The sequence below is a fragment of the Heteronotia binoei genome, chromosome 20 (assembly GCF_032191835.1).
Source record: "Heteronotia binoei isolate CCM8104 ecotype False Entrance Well chromosome 20, APGP_CSIRO_Hbin_v1, whole genome shotgun sequence".
Taxonomy (NCBI): Eukaryota; Metazoa; Chordata; class Lepidosauria; order Squamata; family Gekkonidae; genus Heteronotia; species Heteronotia binoei.
Genome location: NC_083242.1, coordinates 7,893,294 through 7,918,679, shown reverse-complemented (window position 1 = coordinate 7,918,679; position 25,386 = coordinate 7,893,294). Strand labels below are relative to the sequence as shown.

At 50.0% G+C, this 25,386-nt stretch overlaps 1 protein-coding gene across 1 annotated transcript in view; it reads right to left on the bottom strand.

Moving 5' to 3' along the window:
* Positions 1-25,386, bottom strand: part of SEPTIN12 (septin 12) — a 100,163-nt gene that overhangs the window by 51,791 nt on the left and 22,986 nt on the right. The window contains 1 exon segment of the mRNA XM_060260515.1: positions 21,946-23,304. Within this exon segment, the coding sequence (XP_060116498.1) occupies positions 21,946-23,304 (1,359 nt within the window).

Sequence of the window (25,386 nt, the reverse complement as noted above, 5' to 3'; positions counted from 1 at the left end):
TTCCTCCCTCGCTCCCTTCTCTTCCTTCCTTCCTCCCTCGCTTCCTTCTCTTCCTTTGGTGTAGTGGTTCAGTGTGCGGACTCTTATCTGGGAGAACCGGGTTTGATTCCCCACTCCTCCACTTGCACCTGCTAGCATGGCCTTGGGTCAGCCATAGCTCTGGCAGAGGTTGTCCTTGAAAGGGCAGCTGCTGTGAGAGCTCTCTCAGCCCCACCCACCTCACAGGGTGTCTGTTGTGGGGGAGGAAGGTAAAGGAGATTGTGAGCCGCTCTGAGACTCTTCGGAGTGGAGGGTGGGATATAAATCCAACATCTTCTTCTTCTTCTTCTTCTCCCTCCCTTCCTTTGACATTCATGTCTTGCGGCTCTCAAACATCTGACATTTCTTCTATGTTGCTCTTACGTTAAGCAAGCTTGGGCACCCCTGGGCTGTGGGGACTTGGCAACCCTAGGGAGAGACTTCAGTAAAGTACAATTCCCGAGAATCCACCCTGGAGAGCAGCCATTTTCTATAGTTAGCCGTCCATAGATCAGCTGTAATTCCGGGAGATCTCCAGGCCCCACCTGGAGGCTGGCAACTCGGTGTGCTAGCCCAGGGTCTACAATGACTCCATCTCTGCAGGGCAGGAAGGAGCTGTCAACAGCAGCCTGATCAGGGATTTTTTGTTTTTGCAGCAGGAGCTCCTTTGCATATCAGGCCACACCCCCTGATGTAGCCAATCCTCCAAGAGCTTACAGGGCTCTTCGTACAAGGCCTACTGGAAGCTCTTGGGAGGATTGGCTACGTCCCACGGGAGCCACAAGTAAGCACAATGTCATTTCTTGCGGCCCCCACATTGCGAGAGAAACCCCACAGAAGCGGACGGTCCCAAAGACGTTTACCTCTCACGGCACGGCACGGCGGCCCTCTGTCCAGGCACCGGAGCAAACCCAGAGACGTCCAGAGCAAAACCCGCCGGCTTCTGCTTCGTGTGTCCCCGGGGAGGGGCCACTGCAAGGGTGGCACAACTGACTCGACACTTCCTGCCCTGTGGGTTCTTCTTCCTACCGAGAGTGCTGAGCCGTACGTTGTCGAGAAAACACGAGACCGCAGTGGCAGTCTGGGTGTTTGAGGGTTGTGGGCATTGGTTGGAAGCTGCCCCCCCTGCACACGGGGTCAGGCCAAGGCCAGGAGTGGCTCTACTGCTTCTGCCGCCCTTCCTTGAGAGTCTCCCAAACCGTGGGGTCTCCAGAGACGGAGGTGTGTGCGTGCCCCTGCGCTCCAGGAAGCAGTTGCGAGAGGGTGATAAATTCAGGTGCTCCAGAGATGAACGGGGAAAGCTGCCTTACAGCGAATTGGTCCATCGAAGTCAGTGTTGTCTACTCAGACCGGCAGCCGCTCTTCAAGGTCTCAGGCAGAGGTCTTCCATTCCACCTGCTGCCCGGTCCTTTTAACTGGAGACGCCGGGGATTGAACCTGGGACCTTCTGCATGCCAAGCAGACACTCTGCCATTGAGCCACAAGCTCTTCCCCTGAAGTTGCCTTCTACAGAATCAGACCCTCTGTCCATCAAGGCCTGTTGGCCTGATCAGGACTTCTTTTGTAGCAGGAATTCCTTTGCATATTAGGCCACACACCACTGATGTAGCCAATCCTCCAAGAGCTTACAGGAGTCTTTTTGCAGGGCCTACTGTAAGCTTCAGAAGGATTGGCTACATCAGGTGGGTGTGGCCTAATATGCAAAGGCGTTCCTACTACAAAAAAAAAACCTTGATCCAACATGGCTTCTCTTATGTTCTTAACTCCCAGAATTACAACTGGTCTCCAGGTTACAGGAATCAGTTCCCCGGGGGAAGGGGGGGAATGGCTGTTTTGAAAGGTGGACTCGAGGGTATGATACCCCACTGAGGTCCCTCTCCTCCCCAAACCCCACCCTTCCCAGGCTCCACCCCTCCCCAAAACTCTAGGAATTCCCCAACCCAGAGCTAGCAACCCTATTCACAAGCCTTGGAGAAGCCACTCTCAAAACTATGGGCTCCAGCTGTGGTCCCAATTTGCTAAACCCCAATCCACCTCTGCCTTGAAGCTACTGAGCATGTGTTGTGCAAAACAAAGGAATGAAGGTCATATTTCTTCAACCTGTCCCCTCGCTCTCTGAGATCCATTGTATTTATATGCAATATGAAGATGCATGTCCACTTCTGCATGTGCAGAGCTCTGGAGAGACTGGATTCACTGACCCCTCCTCTCTCTTTCTCCTTCTCCCCCTTTGTCCTCTCACTTCCTCGACATGGCCTTCCATGACCTCCTCCACTTCCCTCACTTTCTCAACATGGCCTTCCATGGAGACACCTGTCTCTGCAGGTCGCCCCTGGAGAGACAATGACCTCATACTCCCACACATGACTGAAAAAGGGTAGATTCAAAAGAGACAGAGGAGGGGGGGAAATAGGGGAAGCGGTGAGAGCAGATGGAAAGACGAGAGGAGGAGTGGGCTATCACCCTCCATCCTGAAAGATCATCCATTCATTTGCTCAGAAGGATCAGCAGGACTTGGCTTCAGGCTGAACGCCGGGCTCCAGATGCCGCTGTGCAACTCTGCTACCAGGAAGGGAAGGAAAAAGCTCACGCCTTCAGTCTGTTGGCCGAGAGCTCCGCTTTCTCCTGGCCTTTGGCAGAGGGTGGCAGCTAGGCAAAGGGCTCCTGCGCTCAACTATCAGATCGTCACAGGCACCTAGAGGACAATTTCTTCTTTTCTAGACACAGCAAACGCCCCAGTCTTTCAGAGCTTCTCACTCACAATAATGCACTTCCTAATATGGACACGGGCTCTGCGACCAAGGCCTGCAACAAACGAAGGTGCCAACTCTGTCCCTATATCCATTCTGACAACACTATCATCAGACCTAACCACTGGAGTGAGTGCATATAGAGCATTCCTGGACATTGCGGGGCGGGGCGGGGCGGGGGGTGGTGCTACATCACTCTAAGTGTGTATAGTTGTTATCTCCTTGAATAGGATTTCTCTCTTTGTCTAACCTGGCAGGTGCCCTCCAACTTCCCCTCCTCTCTGTCTTCTCACTCACCTCACATGGCCTTCCGTGACCCTCTCCTCTTCTCTCACTTCCTCAACATGGCCTTCCACAGAGACACCTGTCCCTGCAGCTCCTTCCTGTAGATGCAGCGTCCTCTTCCTCCCACACACATGATGCCAGACAAGCTGACCATTAGTGATAAGGAAAGCACTCCTTAGATTAAATTTCTCTTTCTCTTCCTTCGCCTGCAGACTGATTATGAACTGGATCTACTTGAATCAATGTAGGTTTACTTTCTTTTTGCAGAAGAAGAAGAAGAAAGGATTATTGGTCTCATCCAGCAGGGCTCTTCTGGTGTTCTTATCAGGGGAAGGTCTTGGCCTCTCTGCCCTGTTGTTGGCCCTCCAGAGGAACTGTCTGGCCCCTGTGTAAGACAGGAGGCTGGACTAGATGGACCATTGGTCTGATCCAGCAGGGCTCTTCTGGCGTTCTTATCAGGGGAAGGTCTTGGCCTCTCTGCCCTGTTGTTGGCCCTCCAGAGGAACTGTCTGGCCCCTGTGTAAGACAGGAGGCTGGACTAGATGGACCATTGGTCTGATCCAGCAGGGCTCTTCTGGCGTTCTTATCAGGGGAAGGTCTTGGCCTCTCTGCCCTGTTGTTGGCCCTCCAGAGGAACTGTCTGGCCCCTGTGTAAGACAGGAGGCTGGACTAGATGGACCATTGGTCTGATCCAGCAGGGCTCTTCTGGCGTTCTTATCAGGGGAAGGTCTTGGCCTCTCTGCCCTGTTGTTGGCCCTCCAGAGGAACTGTCTGGCCCCTGTGTGAGACAGGAGGCTGGACTAGATGGACCATTGGTCTGATCCAGCAGGGCTCTTCTGGCGTTCTTATCAGGGAAGGTCTTGGCCTCTCTGCCCTGTTGTTGGCCCTCCAGAGGAACTGTCTGGCTCCTGTGTGAGACAGGCGGCTGGACTAGATGGGCTACAAAGCTCATCCAGCAGGACTCCTCCGATGTTCTTATGCAGGCCTCGGCCTCCATGCCCTATTGTTGGTCCTCCAGAGGAACTGGTTGGCCACGGTGTGAGACAGGAGGCTGGACTAGATGGACCAGTGGTCTGATCCACCAGGGCTCTTCTGATGTTCTTAAAATCAAGAGTGCTCCCCTGCACAAAAACAACAAGGTGGCAGCTTCTGGATCCTACCCTGCACCACCTTTTGCTTGCTCGTGTCACACTGCCCACCCCCTCGCAGATGGCACACAGGCACCCCCACCTTCCATCTGACAAAATAGCTCCCTTCCAAGGGGCCTTCCTTTGCCAGGGGACACCTGCTTCCTGCGAACAGATGGGCACAGCGGGCAGAGGAACTCTTCCGCCTTGGGTGTTTCTTCTCTGCAGGCTCGAGATCTTACTTGCTTTCCTGTTCCCCAATAAGGATGGAAATCATTGCAAACCGCAGAGCAAAGCCGGGTTCATCCCAGGAATCGCAGGGCACCCTCGATTGTGGCTGGGGTTACCAACTCCAGCCTGGGAATTTCGGGAAGAATTGGGGCAGGAGATGTGGAAGAGGGATTGTACACAGAATCGATGATACATCAAAATGTTGGCCCTAGGAAACTGCCGTTTTATCCAGGGGAACTGATCTCTGTTGTCTGGGAGGGGCGGTGGCTCAGTGGTAGAACGTCTGCTGGGTAAGCAGAAGGTCCCGGTTCAATCCCCGGCATCTCCAACTAAAAAGGATCCAGGCAAATAGGCGTGAAAAACGTCAGCTTGAGACCCTGGAGAGCAGCTGCCAGTCTGAGTAGACAGTTCTGGAGGGAGGGACAGTTGCTCAGCGGTAGAGCATCTGCTTGGTAAGCAGAAGGTCCCAGGTTCAATCCCCGGAATCTCCAACTAAAAAACATCCAGGCAAGTAGCTGTGAAAAACCTCAGTTTGAGACCCTGGAGAGCTGCTGCCAGTCTGAGTAGACAATGCTGACTTTGATGGACCCAGGGGGGTCTGATTCAGTAGAAGGCAGCTTCATATGTTCATATGAGCTGGAATTCCAAGTCCCACCTGAAGAATAACAAACCCAGCTTGCAGCCCCTACAATGCCATGTCCTTGTGACAGTGGCCACATTCTTAAGATTGTCAAAGGACTTGTTAATTCATTACAGTTTTATCTACGGTTGTCAATTCCCAACTGAGTTATATAAACACCCCCCCTCCCAAAAAAACCTGTGGAAAATTAACAAATAAATATTGAAGGGACGTTTATAAATGTAAACCAATTATTCAAAAACCCATGTTACTAGATACATATCACTTAGCAAGATACAAAAGTGGTGTCTATTTTGTAACATGTGTTTTTGAATAATTGGTTTACATTTATAAACGTCCCTTCAATATTTATTCGTTAATTTTCCAGGTTTTTTTTGTGTTTATATAATTTGTTCTGTACTGTGGTACTCTAGGCTCTACTGCCCAATCCCCAGTTGAGGGCAAGGGATCCCCTGGTTTGGAGGCCTTCTCTTCCCACCCCCGCTTCAGGGCATTCAGAAAGCGGGAGGGGGGGAGGGAAATGTCTGCTGGGCACTCCGTTATATCTTATAGAGACTGATTCCTATAGGGTATAATGGAGAATTGATCTACAGGTATCTGGGGCTCGGGGGGGGGGCTTTCTTTGAGGTAGAGACACCAAATTTTCAGCATAGCATCCAGTGCCTCTCCTCAAAATAGGTGTCAAATTTCAAAAAGATTGGACCAGGGGATCCAATTCTATGAGCCTCAAAAGAAGGTGCCCCTATCCTTCATTATTTCTGAATGGAGGGAAAGCATTTTAAAAGGTGTGCAGTCCTTTTAAATGTGATGGCCAGAACTCCCTTTGGAGTTCAGTCGTGCTTGTCACACCCTTGCTCCTGGCTCCACCCCCAAAGTCTCCTGGCTCCACCTCCAAAGTCCCCAGATATTTACTGAGTCTGCCCTGGCAACCCTAGTTTTATCCCCCGCCCATCTTTCAACAATTCAGAACAGACAGACTTATTCAGCGTCCCATCTTGACCTGTGAGGTTGGTCAGGCTGAGAGAGTACCTGGCCCAAAGTCACCCAAGCATGCTTCCATGGCACAAGCGAGGATTCGCACCAGGATCTCTTGGATGCTAGCCCGAAAATCTTAACCACTACTTCACACTGGCACCAACACACCTAGCAGGTGCAATGAAGAACATCTGCAGCGCTATCGGTTTCCAGTGGCTTTTTACAGAATGCAAGCCTAGTTCTCTGCCCCAAGGCACACACAAATTTAAAATATGCCTTAAGGGAGACGGCTACAAGAAGTGAAGCAGACCGGGGTAGAAACAGGCGAGGAAGATGTGGATTTATTGTATAGAACCGAAGCCACAACTGATTCCAAGCCTCCCCGACAGCCGATATAGGAACACCCCACACTTTCTTCTCTGCAAAACCAGCCACAAATTGGCAGGCCTCTCAGGATAATGTACACACTAATCTAAACAGCGTTAATTAATTAATCTTGTGTGCGTTCCCCAGAGCAAAGCGATTAGCCCGCTTATCTCCTGCCTCTTACCTTCTCTCTCTTTCGGCATCCTCCCTTTTCCCTAGGGCTGCCCTAACACCAGTCATAGGGACCGGCCTTCCCGTCTGTTGCCGGCTGAACTTTAGAGGAAAGGACCGGTAGGTGGGGAGAGACAGCTGGCGAGGCGAGATCAAAGCACAAATGATGATGCGGCGGTTGCTAGGCAGCGGTGATGTCACAAAGGGGTTCCTTTAGAGGGAGTCTACCTAGCTTCTATTGACTGAGTCCGTGCACCTCAGCGTTGTCCCTTGACTCTTCTGCCGTGCGTGGGGATAGCTCTAGGGTTGCCATCTCTGGGTTGAAAAACACTTGGAGATTTGGGGAAGGAGGGGTTTGGGGGAGGGGAGGGACTTCGGTGGCGTGCAATTAGAGTTGCCAAGTCCAATTCATGAAATATCTGGGGACTTGGGGGGTGGAGCCAGGATATTTTGGGGGTGGGGCCAGGAGACATGGAGGATGGAGCCAGGAGCAAGGGTGTGACAAGCATCATTGAACTCCAAAGGGAGTCCTGGCCATCCCATTTCAAGGGACCGCACACCTTTTAAATGCCTTCCCTCCACTTGAAATAATGAAGGATAGGGGCACTTTCTTTGGGGGCTCATAGAATTGGAACCCGCAGTCCAATCCTTTTGAAACTTGGAAGGTATTTTGGGGAGAGGCACTGGATGCTATGCTGAAAATTTGGTGTTTCTACCTCACAAATCAGCCTCCCAGAGCCCCGGATACCTGCAGATCAATTCTCCATTGTACCTTATGGAAATTGGTCTCCATAGGGTACAATGGAATGCCTAGCAGACATTTCCCTCCCCCCCACTTTCTGATGACCTTGAAGTGGGTGGAGGGCCTCCAAACTGGGGCATTCCCTGCCGCCACCTGGGGATTGACAACCCTGGGTGCAATGCCATAGACTCCACCCTCCAAAGCGGTCATTTTCTCTGATTGCTGGTAATTCTGGGAGATCCCCAGCCCATATCTGGAGGCTGGCAACCTTAGACTGCCCACATGCCGGGGCGGGGGGGGGGGGGGTTTACTGCAGAACAATATGCAAAGAGCTGCTAGAAGGCAGACAGTTTGGTTTCAGCATCACTCAGATTACTGACGTGTGGTTCTCTCTCGTTGCACCGAAATCCATATATGGTTCTCTTCTCTTTTGTCCTTCTAACAACCCGGTGGGGGTATATCAGACAGAGGAAGAGAAAGAAAGCGCTCCTGAGACCAAAGTCACACAAGTGAACTTCATAATTGAGTGTGGATTTGAACCCAAGCCCTAGTCCAGCATTCTTATTTGTTAAGTTTTCCCCCTCATGTGTGAAAGCAACTTGGGAGTGATATGGGAGGAAAGGGCTTCGGTTTTCCTCTCCCCCCCCCCCTCCTTCTCCTTCTTGGTAAACAGGGTTGCCAGCAATGGGTTGGGAAATACCTGGTGATTTGGGGGTGGGGCCTGGGGAGGGCGAGGTTAGGGAAGGGGCCTCAGCAGACTATATTGCCATCGAGTTTCCCCTCCAAAGCAGCCATTTTCTTCAACGAAACTGACCTTGGTAGGGTTGCTAGCCCCCGGGTCCAGGCGGGGTTTCCCCCACTTTTGTGGGATCCTTCCCGCCCACCAGTGCCCCAAAGTGAGGCATGATGACATCAGTTGGAAGTGACATCATCACACTGCTGATGTCACACGGCGATGCTCTAAGTTTGAGGCAAAACTCTATGGTCAATTTGGACTTACAACCATAGAGTTTTGCCTAAGGCCTAGAGCACTGCTGTGTGATGTTGGCGGCACGATGATGTCACTTCCTGTTGTTGTCATCCTGCCATATGCATGCTGGATGACAGGTAAGACCTGACAACCACAGATCTTGGTCATCAGGAGATCAGTTGTAATAGTGGGAGATCTCCAGGTGACACCAGGAAGTTGGCAACCCCAAGAAATAGCCATCATTTAATATAAACACAGAAGGACCCATGATAAACAATGCTTTATTTAGAATCACAGAGTTGGAGGGGACCTCCAGGGTGAGCTAGTCCAGCAGCCTGCACAATGCAGGAAACCCACAAACACCTCCCCCTAAATTCACAGGATCTGCATTGCGGTCAGATGTCCATCTAGCCTCTGCTGAAAAACCTCCAAGGAAGGAGAGCCCACCACCTCCTGAGGAAGCCTGTTCCACTGAGGAACCGCTCTAATGGTCAGGAAGTTCTTCCTAATGTTGAGCCAGAAACTCTTTAGATTTATTTTCAACCTATTGATCCTGGTCCTACCTTCTGGGGCCACAGAAAACAATTCCACACCATCCTCTGTTTCTTTTTGTAAAAGTTCCTTGTCTCTGCTTGGAAGCCACCAGTCCCCCACTGTGCCAGAAACAGTCCCAAAGACACCCTGCATATGCTCAGAAACTCTATTCTCTAACTACTTTGCAGCGAGTTCAGAGGCACGCCAGATGGGGTCAGAATTGCAGATGTCAAATCTATAGCTGGGAAGGAGTTGCCCAAACTCTTTCTTGGCCCCGGGGCAAATTCGTCGGCCTGTCTGTCAAAGCACCAAAACGTGCATCTGGATTCACGAGTCATCTTCCTTTATGCTTATCGTTCCAGAAAATCGTGGGCATGTACTCAGGGCCTCTCCTTCCGCAGACGGATGATTAATGGGCGACTTGAGAAATCCCACAGAGTGCGGGGTTTATGAGCGCTGGCCGACACGGTCTCCTAATCGATCAAACGCTCCTTTCCGTGTCATCCTCGAAGCAAAATTGCTGACGAACACGTCAAAGCCACAAGATCTCTCCGGATGACCGAGAAAATCACAAACAATGCTGAGGAAGAACGTCCCCTTCCTGTCAGGATGTTTCTTTTATTTCCCTTATTTCATTTATACCTACTGGAGACACAACCGATCCGACTTCACCGTATCTCCTCCATTCTCTCAAAACAACAACCCTGCAAGGTAGGTCGGTCTGAGCATATGCCCAAAGTCAGCAGGAGAGCTTCTGTGATAGATGAAGTTCAGAGGTTGGGTCCCCCAAGGTTTTCTTTACAGTGACATTTGGTCAGCTTGAAGGGCTGTCACAAAGAGGACGGTGTGGAGTTGTTTTCTGCGGCCTCAGAAAGTTGGACCCGAAGCAACGGGTTGAAATTAAATCAAAAGAGTTTCCGGCTCAACATTAGGAAGAACTTCCTGACTGTTAGAGCGATTCCTCAGTGGAACAGGCTTCCTTGGGAGGCAGTGGGCTCGCCTTCCTTGGAGGTTTTGAAACAGAGGCTAGATGATCACCTGACAACAATGCTGATCCTGTAAACTTGGGCAGATCCTGATCTCCAACTGATCTCCAGCCAGGGCCAGCTCGGCCACTAGGCAAACTAGGGGACTGCCTAGGGTGCCGGCCTTCTGGGGGCACTGAATCGGGTGCCCGCGTATGACTTGGTGACTGTATATTTTTGAAAAAAGCTATCATGAAGGTAGAATGCCAGCAGGGGGGTGGGGACTTTCCAGTGTTTTGCACTGAGTGCCACATGTATGACTATCTGCCCACAGGACAGAGATCTTGGGTGTGTGCTCGAAGCAAGGAGCTCCTGGTCCTCAGGGAACGAGTTCGTACCCTTGAGGCTGAGGTGACTGACCTGGAGAAGCAGAGGCAGTCAGTTAGGCACTTGGGGAAGACTCTCGGGGGCGTATTAGATGAGCCCCGCTCTGAACGTGGCAGCCCCGTTGCTGCCAGGGAGCATGAGGGTCGATAGGAAACACGGCACCGTGCTGAGGATAAGGGGAATGCGCCCTCAGAAGGGACCTCTTCTTCAGTTGGTGAGCGGGAATCCTTTCACGCCAAGGAACCATCCCTGGGCGGGGAGAGAGGAGGGGTCTTGGTAGTTGGTGATTCGATCCTTAGGCAAGTAGACAGCTGGGTGGCAAAACCGCATACTGACCGTATGGTGACTTGCCTGCCTGGTGCGAAGGTAGCAGACATTAGGTGTGTTGTAGATAGGCTGATAGACAGTGCTGGGGAGGAGCCTGTGGTCGTGGTGCATGTTGGCACCAACGATGTGGGGAAATGCAGTTGTGAGGTCCTGGAGAAAAAATTTAGGCTGCTAGGCGGGAGACTTAAGGCCAGGACCTCCAAGGTAGCCTTCTCAGAAGTGCTACCTGTTCCACGTGCAGGGCTGGAGAGACAGGCACAAATTAGAAGTCTCAATGTGTGGATGAGACGATGGTGTGAGGAGGAAGGGTTTAAGCTTCTTAGGCACTGGGATGCTTTCTGGAACAAGTGGGAGCTGCACAAAAGAGACGGTCTCCACTTGTCCCCAGATGGAACCAGGCTAGTGGTGCTTAAAATCGGGGAAAGCCGACAGGAGATGAAATGTCTCTGGTTCGGGAGGACTCATCTCAAAGAGATGAAGGGTTAGCTGTTACTTTTCTACCGGGTAATGGATCAGAGTTGTCCACTGAGATGGTGACAAACAGTATGGACTGTCTGCCAAAGTCTCGAGGTGGCAGGAGGAAGGTTGCGGGCCTAGGTTGCCTGGGAAATTATAGATGTTTGTATGCAAATGCAAGAAGTGTTCGAAGTAAAATTGGTGAGTTGGAATGTTTAGTGTTGGGGGAAAACATAGACATTGTGGGAATTTCAGAAACTTGGTGGAATGAGGAGAATCAGTGGGGCACGGTGATTCCTGGATATAAGTTATATCGGAAGGATAGGGAGGGAAGGGTTGGAGGTGGGATGACTGTATGTCAAAGAGGGCATACGATCCAGCAAGACTGAGGTAGAATCAGATTCCCTTCTAGAAATGCTTTGGGTTGAAATAGAGGGCCCAAAAGGAAATTTAACTATGGGAGTTTATCGCCCACCAAATCAAGATAGAGGACGATTATAATATGATGGAAGGATTAAAGATAGCGGCTAAATGTAAAAACTGTGTTGTCATAGGTGATTTTAACTACCCGCAGATTGATTGGTTCAATATGTGTTCTGGTCGAGAGAAAGAGATTGAGTTTCTTGATGCTCTCAATGACTGTGCTATGGAGCAGATGGTCTCAGAACCTACCAGGAGTGGGGCGATCCTGGATTTGGTCCTAAGTAATGCTCAAGACTTGGTGAGAGATGTAAAAGTGATTGCACCACTTGGGAGCAGTGACCATAACGTTATTGATTTCACCGTTTGTATAAATAGAGAATTGCCCCAAAAGACCGGCACAACCACGTTTAACTTTAAAAGGGGTAAATCCTCTGAGATGAGGAAGCATGTGAAGAGGAAACTGAAAGGAAAGGTAAATACAGTCAAAACCCTTGGGGAAGCTTGGAGGCTATCCCTACAATCCTAGAAGCTCAGATAAAATATATATCACAAGTTAGGAAAGGCACAAACAGCTATAAGAAAAGGCCTGAATGGTTAACAAACAAAGTAATGGAAGCTGTAAAAGGTAAGAAGGACTCCTTTAAGCGGTGGAAAGCTAGTCCAAGTGAGATTAATAAAAGGGAACACAGGCTGTGGCAAATCAAATGCAAGACTGTAATCAGGCAGGCAAAAAGGGACTATGAGGAGTAGATTGCAAAAAACATAAAGACCAACAATAAAAATTTCTTCAAATATATTAGAAGTAGGAAACCAGCCAGGGAGGCAGTGGGGCCCTTGGATGACCAAGGGGTAAAAGGGTTATTGAAGGACGATAGGGAAATGGCTGAGAAGCTGAATGCATTTTTTGCTTCCGTCTTCACTGTGGAAGATGAGAAGTGTTTGCCCGCTCCAGAACCACTAATTTTGGAAGGGGTGTGGAAAGACCTGAGTCAGATTGAGGTGACAAGAGAGGAGGTCCTACAACTGATGGACGAATTAAAAACTAATAAGTCACCAGGTCCGGATGGCATACATCCAAGAGTTCTGAAAGAACTCGAAGTTGAACTTGTGGATCTCCTGACAAAAATCTGTAATCTTTCATTGAAATCTGCCTCCGTTCCTGAGGACTGGAAGGTAGCAAATGTCACCCCCATCTTTAAAAAGGGTTCCAGAGGAGATCCGGGAAATTACAGGCCAGTCAGTTTGACTTCAATACCGGGAAAGTTGGTAGAAACCATTATCAAGGACAGAATGAGTAGGCACATTGATGAACACGGGTTATTGAGGAAGACTCAGCATGTAAGGGAAGATCTTGCCTCACTAACCTGTTACATTTCTTTGAGGGGGTGAACAAACATGTGGACAAAGGAGACCCAATAGATGTTGTTTACCTTGACTTCCAGAAAGTTTCTGATAAAGTTCCTCATCAAAGGCTCCTTAGAAAGCTTGAGAGTCATGGAGTAAAAGGACAGGTCCTCTTGTGGATCAAAAACTGGCCAATTAATAGGAAGCAGAGAGTGAGTATAAATGGGCAGTCTTCACAGTGGAGGACGGTAAGCAGTGGGGTGCCGCAGGGCTCGGTACTGGGTCCCATGCTCTTTAACTTGTTCATAAATGATTTGGAGTTGGGAGTGAGCAGTGAAGAGGCCAAGTTTGCAGACGACACTAAATTGTTCAGGGTGGTGAGAACCAGAGAGGATTGTGAGGAACTCCAAAAGGATCTGTTGAGGCTGGGTGAGTGGGCGTCAACATGGCAGATGAGGTTCAGTGTGGCCAAGTGCAAAGTAATGCACATTGAGGCCAAGAATCCCAGCTACAAATACAAGTTGATGGGGTGTGAACTGGCAGAGACTGACCAAGAGAGAGATATTGGGGTTGTGGTAGATAACTCACTGAAAATGTCAAGACAGTGTGCGATTGCAATAAAAAAGGCCAACGCCATGCTGGGAATTATTAGGAAGGGAATTGAAAACAAATCAGTCTGTATCATAATGCTCCTGTATAAATCGATGGTGCGGTCTCATTTGAAATACTGTGTGCAATTCTGGTCACCGCACCTCAAAAAGGATATTATAGCATTGGAAAAAGTCCAGAAAAGGGCAACTAGAATGATTAAAGGGCTGGAACACTTTCCCTATGAAGAAAGGTTAAAACGCTTGGGGCTCTTTAGCTTGGAGAAACGTTGACTGCGGGGTGACATGATAGAGGTTTACAAGATAATGCATGGGATGGAGAAAGTAGAGAAAGAAGTACTTTTCTCCCTTTCTCACAATACAAGAACTCATGGGCATTCGATGAAATTGCTGAGCAGTCAGGTTAAAACAGATAAAAGGAAGTATTTCTTCACCCAAAGGGTGATTAACATGTGGCATTCACTGCCACAGGAGGTGGTGGTGGCTACAAGCATAGACAGCTTCAAGAGGGGTTTAGATAAAAATACGGAGCAGAGGTCCATCAGTGGCTATTAGCCACAGTGTGTATATGTGTGTGTGTGTGTGTGTGTGTGTGTGTATAAATTTTTGTGGCCACTGTGTGACATAGAGTGTTGGACTGGATGGGCCATTGGCCTGATCCAACATGGCTTCTCTTATGTTCTTATTATCATTGCGGGGGGGGGGGGGGGCACCAGAATCTAGCCTTGCCTAGTGTTCAGACAGTCTAGGGCAGGTTTGGTCAAACTTGCTTAATGTAAGAGCCACACAGAATAAACATCAGATATTTGAGAGAGGAAGGGAGGGAGGGAGGGAGGGAGGGAGGGAGGGAGGGAGGGAGGAAGGAAGGAAGGAAGGAAGGAAGGAAGGAAGGAAGGAAGGAAGGAAGGAAGGAAGGAAGGAAGGAAGGAAGGAAGGAAGGAAGGAAGGAAGGAAGGAAGGAAGGAAGGAAGGAAGGAAGGAAGGAAGGAAGGAAGGAAGGAGATGGGGGAGGAGTGAGGGAGAGGTGGAAAGAAAGCAACTTTAACTTTAAACGTATTCTCCAAGACTCCATCTGGCTTGGCTTGGAGAAGTGATTTAAAGAGACAATCTGGCCAACGGGGCCGTGGGGACTTGGAGAGCCACACAATATGTGTAAAAGAGCCACATGTGGCTCCTGAGTCACAGTTTGGCCAGCCCTGGTCTAGGGCCAGCCCCGTCTCCGGAGGGCAGAGATCAGCTCCACTGGAGAAAATGGCTGCTTTGAAAGGTAGACTCTAAAGTCCAGCAGGAACTCATTTGCATATTAGGCCACACCCCTGGCATCACCATTGTTTAACACCAGGCTTTTTGTAGAAAAAGCCCAGTAGGAACTGGGCCAGAACTGCGTTCCTGCTCAAAAAAGAGCCCTCGGTAACCCTATCTGTTGTTCATCTGTTAAAACACACACACACACAATTTTAAAGCGGAGGAGGGAAGGATTCCTCTTCAGGTTTTCCCAAGGAATGAGTTTGGAAAGACACCACTGTTAAGATAAACTGCCCCCCCTTACCTTGAGTGATTTCACAGCTGTTCCGACTGATGCTTAGGTAGGTGTTAAACATCTTAAAGTACATCTTGGCTTCTTGCCACCCCCTATTTTTGCAGGGCGGAGTTGGGGGGGGGGAAACCAGGGAAAGGATCAGACAGTGCCAAAAGACTTCAGAACTTGTCTCCAAGCCAAGGAAACGAGGGAAATAAAGAACAGAATAGGAGGGGGGGGAGGTAAAGGGAGCAGAAAGGCCAACATCATAGCTGGCAGAGATACAAAATCATTGTTATGTTCAAAAACTATGGCCCTGCCTTGGGATCTGCTAGCAAAAAGACATGTGCCCTAACCTGCCTTTCCTCGGCAAAGTTATGATAAAGGCCTCTTTGGGGTGAAGGGATGCTAGCTCTGCATGAGAAGAAGAAGAAGACTGAAGATTTATACCCCACTCTTCGCTCTGAATAAGAGACTCAGAGCAGCTTACAATCTCCTCTATCTTCTCCCCCCCACAACAGACACCCTGTGAGGTGGGTGGGGCTGAGAGGGCTCTCACAGCAGCTGCCCTTTGAAGGACAACCTCTGCCAGAGCTATGGCTGACCCAAGGCCATTCCAGCAGGTGTGAGTGGAGGAGTGGGGAATCAAACCTGGTTCTCCCAGATAAGAGGCCGCACACTTAATCACTACACCAAACTGGGGAGGGATTTCTGCAGGGCAAAGTGCCATAGAGTCCACCCTCCAAAGCAGCCATTTTCTCCAGGGGGACCAACCTCTATTGCCTGGAAATCAGTTAGAACAGAGGGGAGATCTCCAGGCCCAATCTGGAGGCTGGCAACCATCTTTGGTTCTGAGGGCAGCAATCCTTGATATTTTTTTTGCAGTGAGCAGAAGGCAATCTGGCTGACTGTTGTTGGCCGGGAGGACATTCACCTTTTTGTGGGTAAATAGGTTTTGCAAGATAACTCGAATCATTTCTAGAATTAATTCATTCGACGGAGCGTTATCCGTTGCTCGAGTGCCAGTCTTGAATTCCAGTCTGAGCGGCACACATTGGCGCAAGTGTACTTCAGGTCAATCACGGGGTCCTGTCATTATCTTCCTGGAGATTGGCAACAGCACATGGCTAATATGTTGGGGCTACTTTGGAAGATCAGGGTTCAGATCCCCACTGTGCCTTGAAGTTTGCTTGGGCCCATTGCTCTCAGTCTCCATCTAACCTGCTGTGAGGATGGAAGGAGGAACAGAGAATCGTGCGTGCCACCTGGACTTCCCCAGAGACAGGGCAGGTTAAAACATATTATATAGCCAGTTGTGAGGATAAAATGGAGGCGAGGAGAATGAAGAAGAAGATATCGGATTTATATCCCGCCCTTCACTCTGAATCCCAGAGCGGCTCACAATCTCCTATATCTTCTCACCCCACAACAGACACCCTGTGAGGTGGGTGGGGCTGAGAGGGGTCTCACAGCAGCTGCCCTTTCAAGGACAACCTCTGCAGAGCTATAGCTAACCCAAGGCCATTCCAGCTGGTGCAAATGGAGAAGTGGGGGAATCAAACCTGGTTCTCCCAGATAAGGGTCCGCACACTTCACCACCATACCAAGCAAGCTGTTTTGGGTCCCCACTAGGGAGAAAGGTGTAAAGTAAGTAAATAAAACAGGTTTACTCTCCCCTCTGAGGCCAATCCACCCAAATGGAGAGGGAAAGGTAATCAGCTCAATTTTAGCTGATCAGCAGCTAGGGTTGGCAAGTCTCCTGTGTCTGCATGTCGGGGACTTTTTCCGCATGTGTGCAATGTACACAGTACAATATCACCACTCAGAAGTGACGTATCATGCCAGGCATGTAGCGCAGGGGGATGCTCGAGGATTTTGCTGAAAACTCTATGGTTTCACGTGGATATGCTCTAGCAATTTGAGGTAAACTCGACGGTATCATGGAACTTTCCCCCAAATCACTAGAGCATCCCCACGTGAAACCAAAGAGTTCTCTGCAAATTCCTGGAGGGTCCCCCCAGGACATGTCCAGCGTGATATGTCACTTCCGGGCACTGCACACACCGTGCATCCCCCAGTGGCCTCCTCCCCCCTGCTGGTGGGTTGGGACCTGCCAAAGTGTGGGATCCCCACCACCGGCGGGAACTTGGCAGCCCTATCAGCAGCAGTGGTCGAAAAGCTAGGATTGTCTCTGAGAATTCCAACTGATCTCCAGATAGCAGAGATCAGTTCCTGAGGAGAAAATGACTGTTCTGGAAGGTGAAATCTCTGGTATTATATGCAGCTGAGGTCCCTCCCCTTCCCAAATCCTCCTTTCCCCAGGATGTGCCCCCAAGTCTCCTGGAATTTCTCATCTTGGAGCTGGTAACCCTAAGAGAAGCAGTCAGGTGAAGGGGGCACCAACTTCCTGCAAGGGTCTCTGTGAGGGGCTCGGTCGGTTCCCAGCAATGCTGATTGCTGACCCCACTCATAAATGTAGAGTAGAACTTCCCGTGCACGCCCAGCAATTTAGGGTGGGGGTAGGGAATTATTCTTTTCGTAATCCCAACCAGACTTCCTGTTTCTGAATATTCAATAATGATAATAGGGATTTCAACAGGAACTAATTTGTTACAACTTATTGCGAGTTATCTCGCGAGTGTATCAGCACAGCTGCCGCCACACGAATTGGTTGTCTGAATCCCCCACCCCCCACCCCACAGGAGTGGCAACAGCACATTCCAAACTCTCCCTGCCCCCCCCCCCAAAAAAAAACAAAACCAGAGAAGAGAGATGATACACCCGGATGTGACGGGAAAGCAAGACTGAAAACAGAGAAGCACTTTGTATTCCTTCTGCCTCAGTTATGAGTAAGTTTTGGAAAGCAAACTTCCCTCATCACCAGTCATGGAGCGAGAGCTCTCTCACTCGTAAACTATGAGGAGAAACTGTGGCTGACCCCAAGGGAAAGGATCACTCATGGCAGGCATAGCAAATGCATGCGGGGAATGTCCCAACCCACCCCCCCTCCCACAGACACACACTGAAAACTGAGCCAATGTTCTCTGAGGAGAAAGGCAGCCAGGGGGAAGGGTGTGGTGGGCACTTGAGGGGAAAATAATGACAGGCCGAGGGGGAAAACCAACACTCTGGTGCACTCGTACACACACGCACGCGCGCACACACATAGTTTCTCGGTAAGCTAGAACACACAGCACAGGATAGCTCAGCTGAATGGTTCCTTCCTGCAGGGGAAACAGCTGGGCCTGAGGGGTTTAAAGCAACAAGTTTTCAAAGGAAACCTCTTTTCCTAGATGCTATAGGAATCCCAGGGGCTGGCCATGGAGTCCTGCACACAGCAAAGGATTTGAGGCCATGTCACAGGGGACACACTCCGTTTGACGGGTCTGATTACCCCATACGCAATCTAAGACACAATTTTTCATACAATGCTGTAAAAAAGAGAAGGGGAGAGGCCAGTATGGATCACGACTACAGTGTGGTGCGAGGGAGGATAGTTCACTCTTCCCAATGTACTGTTTCCCTAATCAAAATGCCCCGCTGGGCTGTTTTAAGCCTATACGGGGCAAAAATGGGTACAAGAGATTCTGAAGATCATTTTTCCATATTGTAACGCAACAGGGAGGGGCTGGATTCTTGATCGGGAAACAGCTCAAGGTTCCCCAGCCCCGATCTGTATGATTACTTTCTACGACTTCATTTACACATCTGGGGATTTGATCACAAATCTCTATTGATCCACGTCGTTTGAGCCTAAGAATGTGGCAGGCAGTGAGGTCTAGTGGGTAAGAGGTTTAGAGTAGGGCCTGAGAGAGCTGTGGTCAAATCCCCACATGGCAGTGAAGCTTGCTGGGTGATCCTGAGCCTATCCCTTTCTCTCAGCCTAACCTACCTCACAACGTTCTTGTGAGGATAGAAGAAAGGAGGGAAAAACCATGTATGCTGAGGGAAGAACCCCATATGCTGCCTTGAGGAAGGGTGGAGGGAAAAGATTCTAGATAGATTGGTAATTTACTCTAGAGGCAGATGGATGGATGGATGGATGGATGGATGGATGGATGGATGGATGGATGGATGGATGGATGGATGGATGGATGGACGGACAGACGGATAGATAGACAGAGAGACAGACAGACGGATAGATGATAGATAGATAGATAGATAGATAGATAGACAGACAGACAGACAGACAGACAGACAGACAGAGACAGAGACAGAGATAGAGAGACAGAGAGATAGAGAGAGGGGGAGAGAGGGAGAGAGAAAATACTTTAGATGGATAATTCTAGATTATCTAGATATCAATAGATACATTGATGGATAATTCTAAATTATCTGTCTAGATATCAATAGATATGTAGATGGATAATTCTAGATTATCTATCTAGATAACAACAGACAGACAGGCAGACAAACAGATAATTCACTCTTCTCACAGTGGTTTGGATGGGCAGTTCTGCATTATATTTTCCAAGGGCAGCCTATAGACGTATTACTATCAAGCTTGTTTTTAACTAGGACCAGCGGACAAACTACAAATGCGGTCACCGTTTCTGGAAGACGTCCACCCCAGAGTTCTGTTCCATTAATGCTCGTCGTCCAGTTTTTAGAGGCACGGGAGCTGAGCCAGGAAAAAATAAACAGCAGCGACGTCCACCCTTGGGCAAGGACGGGTCCTGGGTGAAACAGTCCATCTCCATCCATACCACAAGACCTCAGGGATTAAGCGTCTTCACAGCCTGAAGACATCAGCTCTCTAGCAACCCTGCTGGGTTACTGCCAAAAGCCAGGACCACAAGGGACTGACGCCATCCTTGTAGGGGGGCGGTTCAGCCAACTTCCTTGCTACATCTGGGGAAAGGCAAGGAACAGATGGTGACGGATGGAGGCTGGTAATTCAAGGAAATGCGGGTGACTGTTTCCCTCTTTAGGTAGGCTTGGTGCCAAGTGCAGAGGTGGAATTCTAGCAGGAGCTCCTTTGCCTATTAGGTCACACACCCCTGATGGAGCCAATCCTCCAAGAGCTTACAAACAAGAGCCTTGTAAGCTTTTGGAGGATTGGCTACGTCAGGGGTGTGTGGCCCAATATGCAAAGGAGCAGCTAGAATTCTGCCCCTGGCCAAGTGTATCTTTCAAAGGTGTTGCAAGATAGGGTTCCCCCGCACTCCCGCTACGCTGTTCAACATGCATGTAATTAAAAATTGACTGCCTAGGGCAAAGTAGGATGTAAGAAAGCAAAACCGGCTTTGCAAAGTTGTGATTCGGGAGAAAGGCCGAGGCATAGTTACAAGGCGGAGGGAAAGTGTCTCTGAGCTTGTCCTGAGTGTTTTCTTCTCATTATAAGGAAATCAACAGCCCGTCTCCATCATTTTGTGTTCCCCTTCCTCCAAGGAGCCACACTGGGTTCTTCCTCCCTTCCGAACTTTATTCACACAACAGCCCTCCGAGGTAGGGGAGATTGAGTGAGAAAGAGAGAAGAGAAGAGATTGTCTCCAGGTCAACCCCCGAGCATGGATTTTAACCCAGCTCTCCTAGACCCTACTCCAACTCTCTAACCACTATACTACACAGTCTTCCCAAGCAGCTGAAATTAGAAATATGGTTTCTGGCAAAAATGAAATGGCAGTTAAGAGACTGTGCTCTGAGTCAAGAAGCCCGGGTTTCAAGCCTTGCTTGCCACACACTTACTTGGTGACCATTCTTCCGTGATGAAGTTCCCTGGGGAATCCTGAACCGGTCACTCTTTCTCCCTAGCCTACCTTTCAAGGGTGATCTAAAACGAGTAATGGAGAGCCACTTATACCACCCTAAGATCCTTGGAGCTACAGCAGGAAAGAAAATAGACTACGTAGAAAGAGGAACAATGGAATATCTGTTAGTAGTCAGCCTAGTACTTAGTTTGGCCCTGAAAATGAAATATGAAGCATATAATAATAAATTGGACAAGCTGATGTATGGAAACACATAAATCACACAGGAATAGTCCTCAGGTGCAAAGATCAGGTGCGGGTCTCTGTTGAGGAACGCTTTTTACTCGCACACAATGCACAGAACAATCCTAAATGTCTATTTCCTCCTCCCCAGGTAGTGGAAATGAACTGGACATTGAATGACATCTGCCCAAAGGCACGCTGAGCCCTTTGCAGTATAAAACAAGATGAGCAAAAGCCTCCAGGGACGGGTGGCTAGTTGTTAGTGATACCCTTTTAGCTTATTTTGAAAGCCTGGCAACAAAGAAGGGAGATGAACTCTGGGGCAGCAGCGAGCATTTCAGACTATGACGTATCCCCACTCAAACCATGCAAAATTCACTGATGGATCAAGGGACATCCAACTTTTCTCAAAAGCCAAAGGAGGGGGAGACCACAGGCTCTGAGACTTTAGCGGAAGGACAATAGAAAAATGCCACAGGTATGGTGCATTCACACTGCGCTAAATCATGCGTTTTGCATCCAGGTTTTTACTGTGTAAGAATAGCAAAAATCTAGATGTAAAACACATTACTTAGTGTAGTGTGAATACACCAGTAGAGTGAAAATGTGTGTACCTCTTTCTCACCTCTCTTCCTGCACCTCCCAAAACTCCTCCCAAGGTCGGTCGGTCGGTCTGTCTATCTATCTCTATGTCTGTGTCTGTCTGTCTGTCTGTCTGTCTGTCTGTCTGTCTGTCTATCTATCTATCTATCTATCTATCTATCTATCTATCTATCTATCTATCTATCTATCTATCTATCTATCTATCTATCTATCTATCTATCATCTCTCTCTATCAATCTATCATCTCTCTCTCTCTATCTATCTATCTAGCTTAGCTCTCTATCTATCAATCATCTGTCTGTCTGTCTGTCTGTCTGTCTGTCTGTCTGTCTGTCTATCTATCTATCTATCTATCTATCTATCTATCTATCTATCTATCTATCTATCTATCTATCTATCTATCTATCTATCTATCTATCTGGCTTATATTCTGCCCATTCCCATAATAAGTGGATCACAACATGAACTGAAGGACAATAAAAACCTACAATTTCAATTTAAAAACAATACAATAAAATTTGAGGAGCAGGCCTTCATGACAAATCTCACTTTGATTTTATTAGCCACCTACCTTCCTTCAACAAGGTCTTCCTTTCCAATTCCTTCTTCTCAGAAGAGGCCTCTGGAGTTCTGGTCGTCAAAGTGACGGGCTCTCCCTTGATGCAAGAAGCAGGTTTTGGGGTCTGAACTTTGGATGCCTCTTGGCCGGGTACGGAGTCAACCCTCTTCGCTGTGGCACTGCTGTGTTCTCTTGGACCAGCTGTAGCTGGGGTCCCTTGGGCAGGGCCCACCGGTGGGGCCCCTAGAAAGGATGGCTGGGAAGCGGCTTGCCCTACTTGAGGTGGCGGGACGAGTCGGTAGGAAGTAGACTGAGGCAGGGATGCTGAATTTGCTGCTCCGGGAAGCCGTCTCGCAGAGGGTGACGCGAAACCAGAGCTCACAAGAACAGCTCTATCCTCTTTGGTTATCTCTGCGAGCTGCCGAGGCAAGCCGGGGCTGGCACTGAGGTTGACGTGGATTTGTGCCCTTGGCAAAGGCTTGGGCGCCGAGTCATGAGCGGGTGCCAGAACGGCAGCCTCGGCTGGCTTCTCCATCAAACCATCCAAGCTGATGGGGAACTTCTGCAACTTGACCGTCTGCCTGGCAGCCGGGGCAGGAGGGGTCATGTGTGCCAGCTGGCTGATCTCCAAAGGCGGGACAGGAGACTCCTTTTTCGTGCCGGTCTTTAACAGAGGTGTGATGCAGTTTTGGTTACCGGAGTTCTGTGGGGTAGTGGAGTCAGGGGTTATGGTTGGGCAGAGGATGGGGATAGCCCCCGGATCTTCGGCGATATGCAGGTCCAGCGACGGCAACGAGCCACGATTGGCGGTCGCCTTGGAGACTGGCTGGACGGGCCGGTCCGCCCCGGCATGGAAGACGTTGCCATGTGAGAAGAATTTCTTGAGCATGGGACTGGGCAGCTGGGAGACCCCGATGCCGGCCGACTCGGACTGTGGGGTCATATTCGGAAGGCTTTTGATCGGTGTCGAGCACTCCAAGCTGGAGGACGAGCTGTGGAGGCTCTCGTTGTCGCTGCCCGGCCCGAAGGACGAGGAGAATCCATTGGGGTTCAGACGGGTTTGGAACGAGGAGACTCGGGTGAGGTGGCTCCCGTTGGCCCGAGCCAGGTGGACGGTGCCTCGGTTGAACGAGAGGCTGCTGCTGATCCTGGTCTTGAGGACGGGGCTTTGAGCTGGGCTGGGATCTGAGCTGAGGCTGACGCGGGACTGGTAGCTGGGCTGGATGGGGCCTCCTGCCCGCCTTCCTTCTCCATTGCCCGTGGCTATGATGACACCAGGGAGGCTGGGACCGAGGGGGGAGTGAGGTGGGGAGGAAGGAGGGAAAGCTGGGACGTCTTCAGCCTCTTCCATATCGAAGGATCTCTTTAGGGCTGTAGAAGGAAGGAGAGAAACAAAGGAAGAATAGAGTTAGGTTTAGAAAAATGCAGGGCATATAAACCTGGGTAGCCCAAGCTAGCCTGATTTCATCGGATTGCAGAAGCTAAGCTTGGTGGGCCCCAGTTAGTACTTGGATGGGAGACCTCCGAGGAAGCCTAGGGTTGCTATGCAGAGGCAGGCAATGGCAAGTCCACTTCTGATCATCTCTTGCCTTGACCTGGGCGGCCCAGGCTAGCCTGATCTTGTCAGATCTTAGAAGCTAAGCGGAGTTGGCGTTGGTCAGTATTTGGGTGGGAGGGAGCCCACCAAGGAAGTCCAGGGTTGCCACGCAGAGGCAGGCAATGACAAGGCAACGGCAAACCCACCTCGGTTTGCCTCTGCCCTGACTTGGATGGTCCAGGTTGGCCTGATCTCATCGGATCTCAGAAGCTAAGCAAGGGTCAGCCCTGCTTAGTCCTTGGATAGGTAGACCACAAGGTTGTTAAACAGAGGCAGGCAATGGCAAACTACCTGTGTTATTCTCCTGCCTGGGAAACCCTACGGTTCTGGGGTCACCATAAGTTGGGGGTGGCTTGACGGCTCACGATTATTAACCTTGACCTGGATGGTCCAGGCTAGTCTGATCTTGTTAGATCGCGGAAGCTCAGCCGGGTCAACCGTGGTTAGTACTTGGATAGGAGACCACTAGGGAAGTCCAGGGTTGCTACATAGAGGCAAGCAACGGCAAACCCCCTCTAAAAATATGCCTTCTCTCGGAGTGGTAGCACCAGTGCTTAGCTATCACCTGTCCTGCTTCTCACCCTGAACTGGATGGCCCAAGCTAGCCCAGCCTCATCAGGTCTCAGAAGCTAAGCAGGGTCGGCCCTGGCTAATACTTGGATGGGAGACCACCGAGGAAGTCCAGGGTCACTATGCAGAGGCAGGCAATGGCAAACCAACTCTGAATGTCTCTTGCCCTGACCTTTATGGCCCAGGGTAGCCTGATATCAGATCTTGGTAGCTAAACAGGGTCAGCCCTGGTTAGTACTACGATAGGAGACCACCAGGGAAGTCCAGGGTTGCTAAACCACCTCTTGCCATTGCCTTGAAGTCGCCATACACCAGCTGAGTCTTGCTGGCAAAAAAAGTTCCAAGAACTCATGAGCTCTCGGTGAAAGTAATGAACAGTGGGTTTAGAACAGATCAAAGGAAGTACTGCAGCTAAAGAATCATTCATGTGGAATTCACTCCTGCAGGAAGGGGGGGCAGCTACAAGCATCAACAGCTTCAAGAGGGGACTGGAGAAACATTTAGAGCAGAGATCCATCAGTGGCTCTTAGCCATGAGGTAGAGATAGAATATTCTGTCTGGGGCAGTGAGAGCCTGTATTCTTGGTGCTTGGGGGGACTACAGTGGGAGGGCTTCTGGCCCTACTGGTGGACCTCCTGATGGTCCCTTGGTTTTGCCTACTGGGTGACATGGAGTGTTGGACTGGATGGGCCACTGGCCTGATCCAACATGTCTTCTCTTGTGTTCTCTTATGTCTGTGACAGTAATGCTCTGTATTCTTGGTGCTTGGGGGGCAACAGTGGGAGGGCTTCTGGAGTTCTGGCCCCACTGGTGGACCTCCTGATGGCACCTGGGTTTTGGCCACTGTGTGACAGAGAGTGTTGGACTGGATGGGCCATTGGCCTGATCCAAGATAGCTTCTCTGAGGCAGTGATACTGTTTTCCTGGTGCTTTGGGGGGGGGGGGCACAGTGGGAGGACTTCAGGAGTTTTGGCCCTGCTGGAGGACCTTCTGAGGGCATCTAGGTTTTGGCCACTGTGTGACACAGAGCATTGGACTGGACAGGCTGTTGGCCTGATCCAACATGGCTTCTCTCACGTTCTTAGGACTCTCAAAAGCATAAATTCCCCAAATCGTGTTGGTTTCCATTGTGCTACTGGACTAGGGCTTCCAAACCCCCGGTCTGGACAGGGGTTTCCCCGCCCAGGAGGTTCCCAGTGGGGGGAACCTCCCCCAATGTCGCCGGCGCAATGGCATCACCCGAAAGTGACATCATCGTGCCAGCAATGTTGCACTGCGGCCACTCT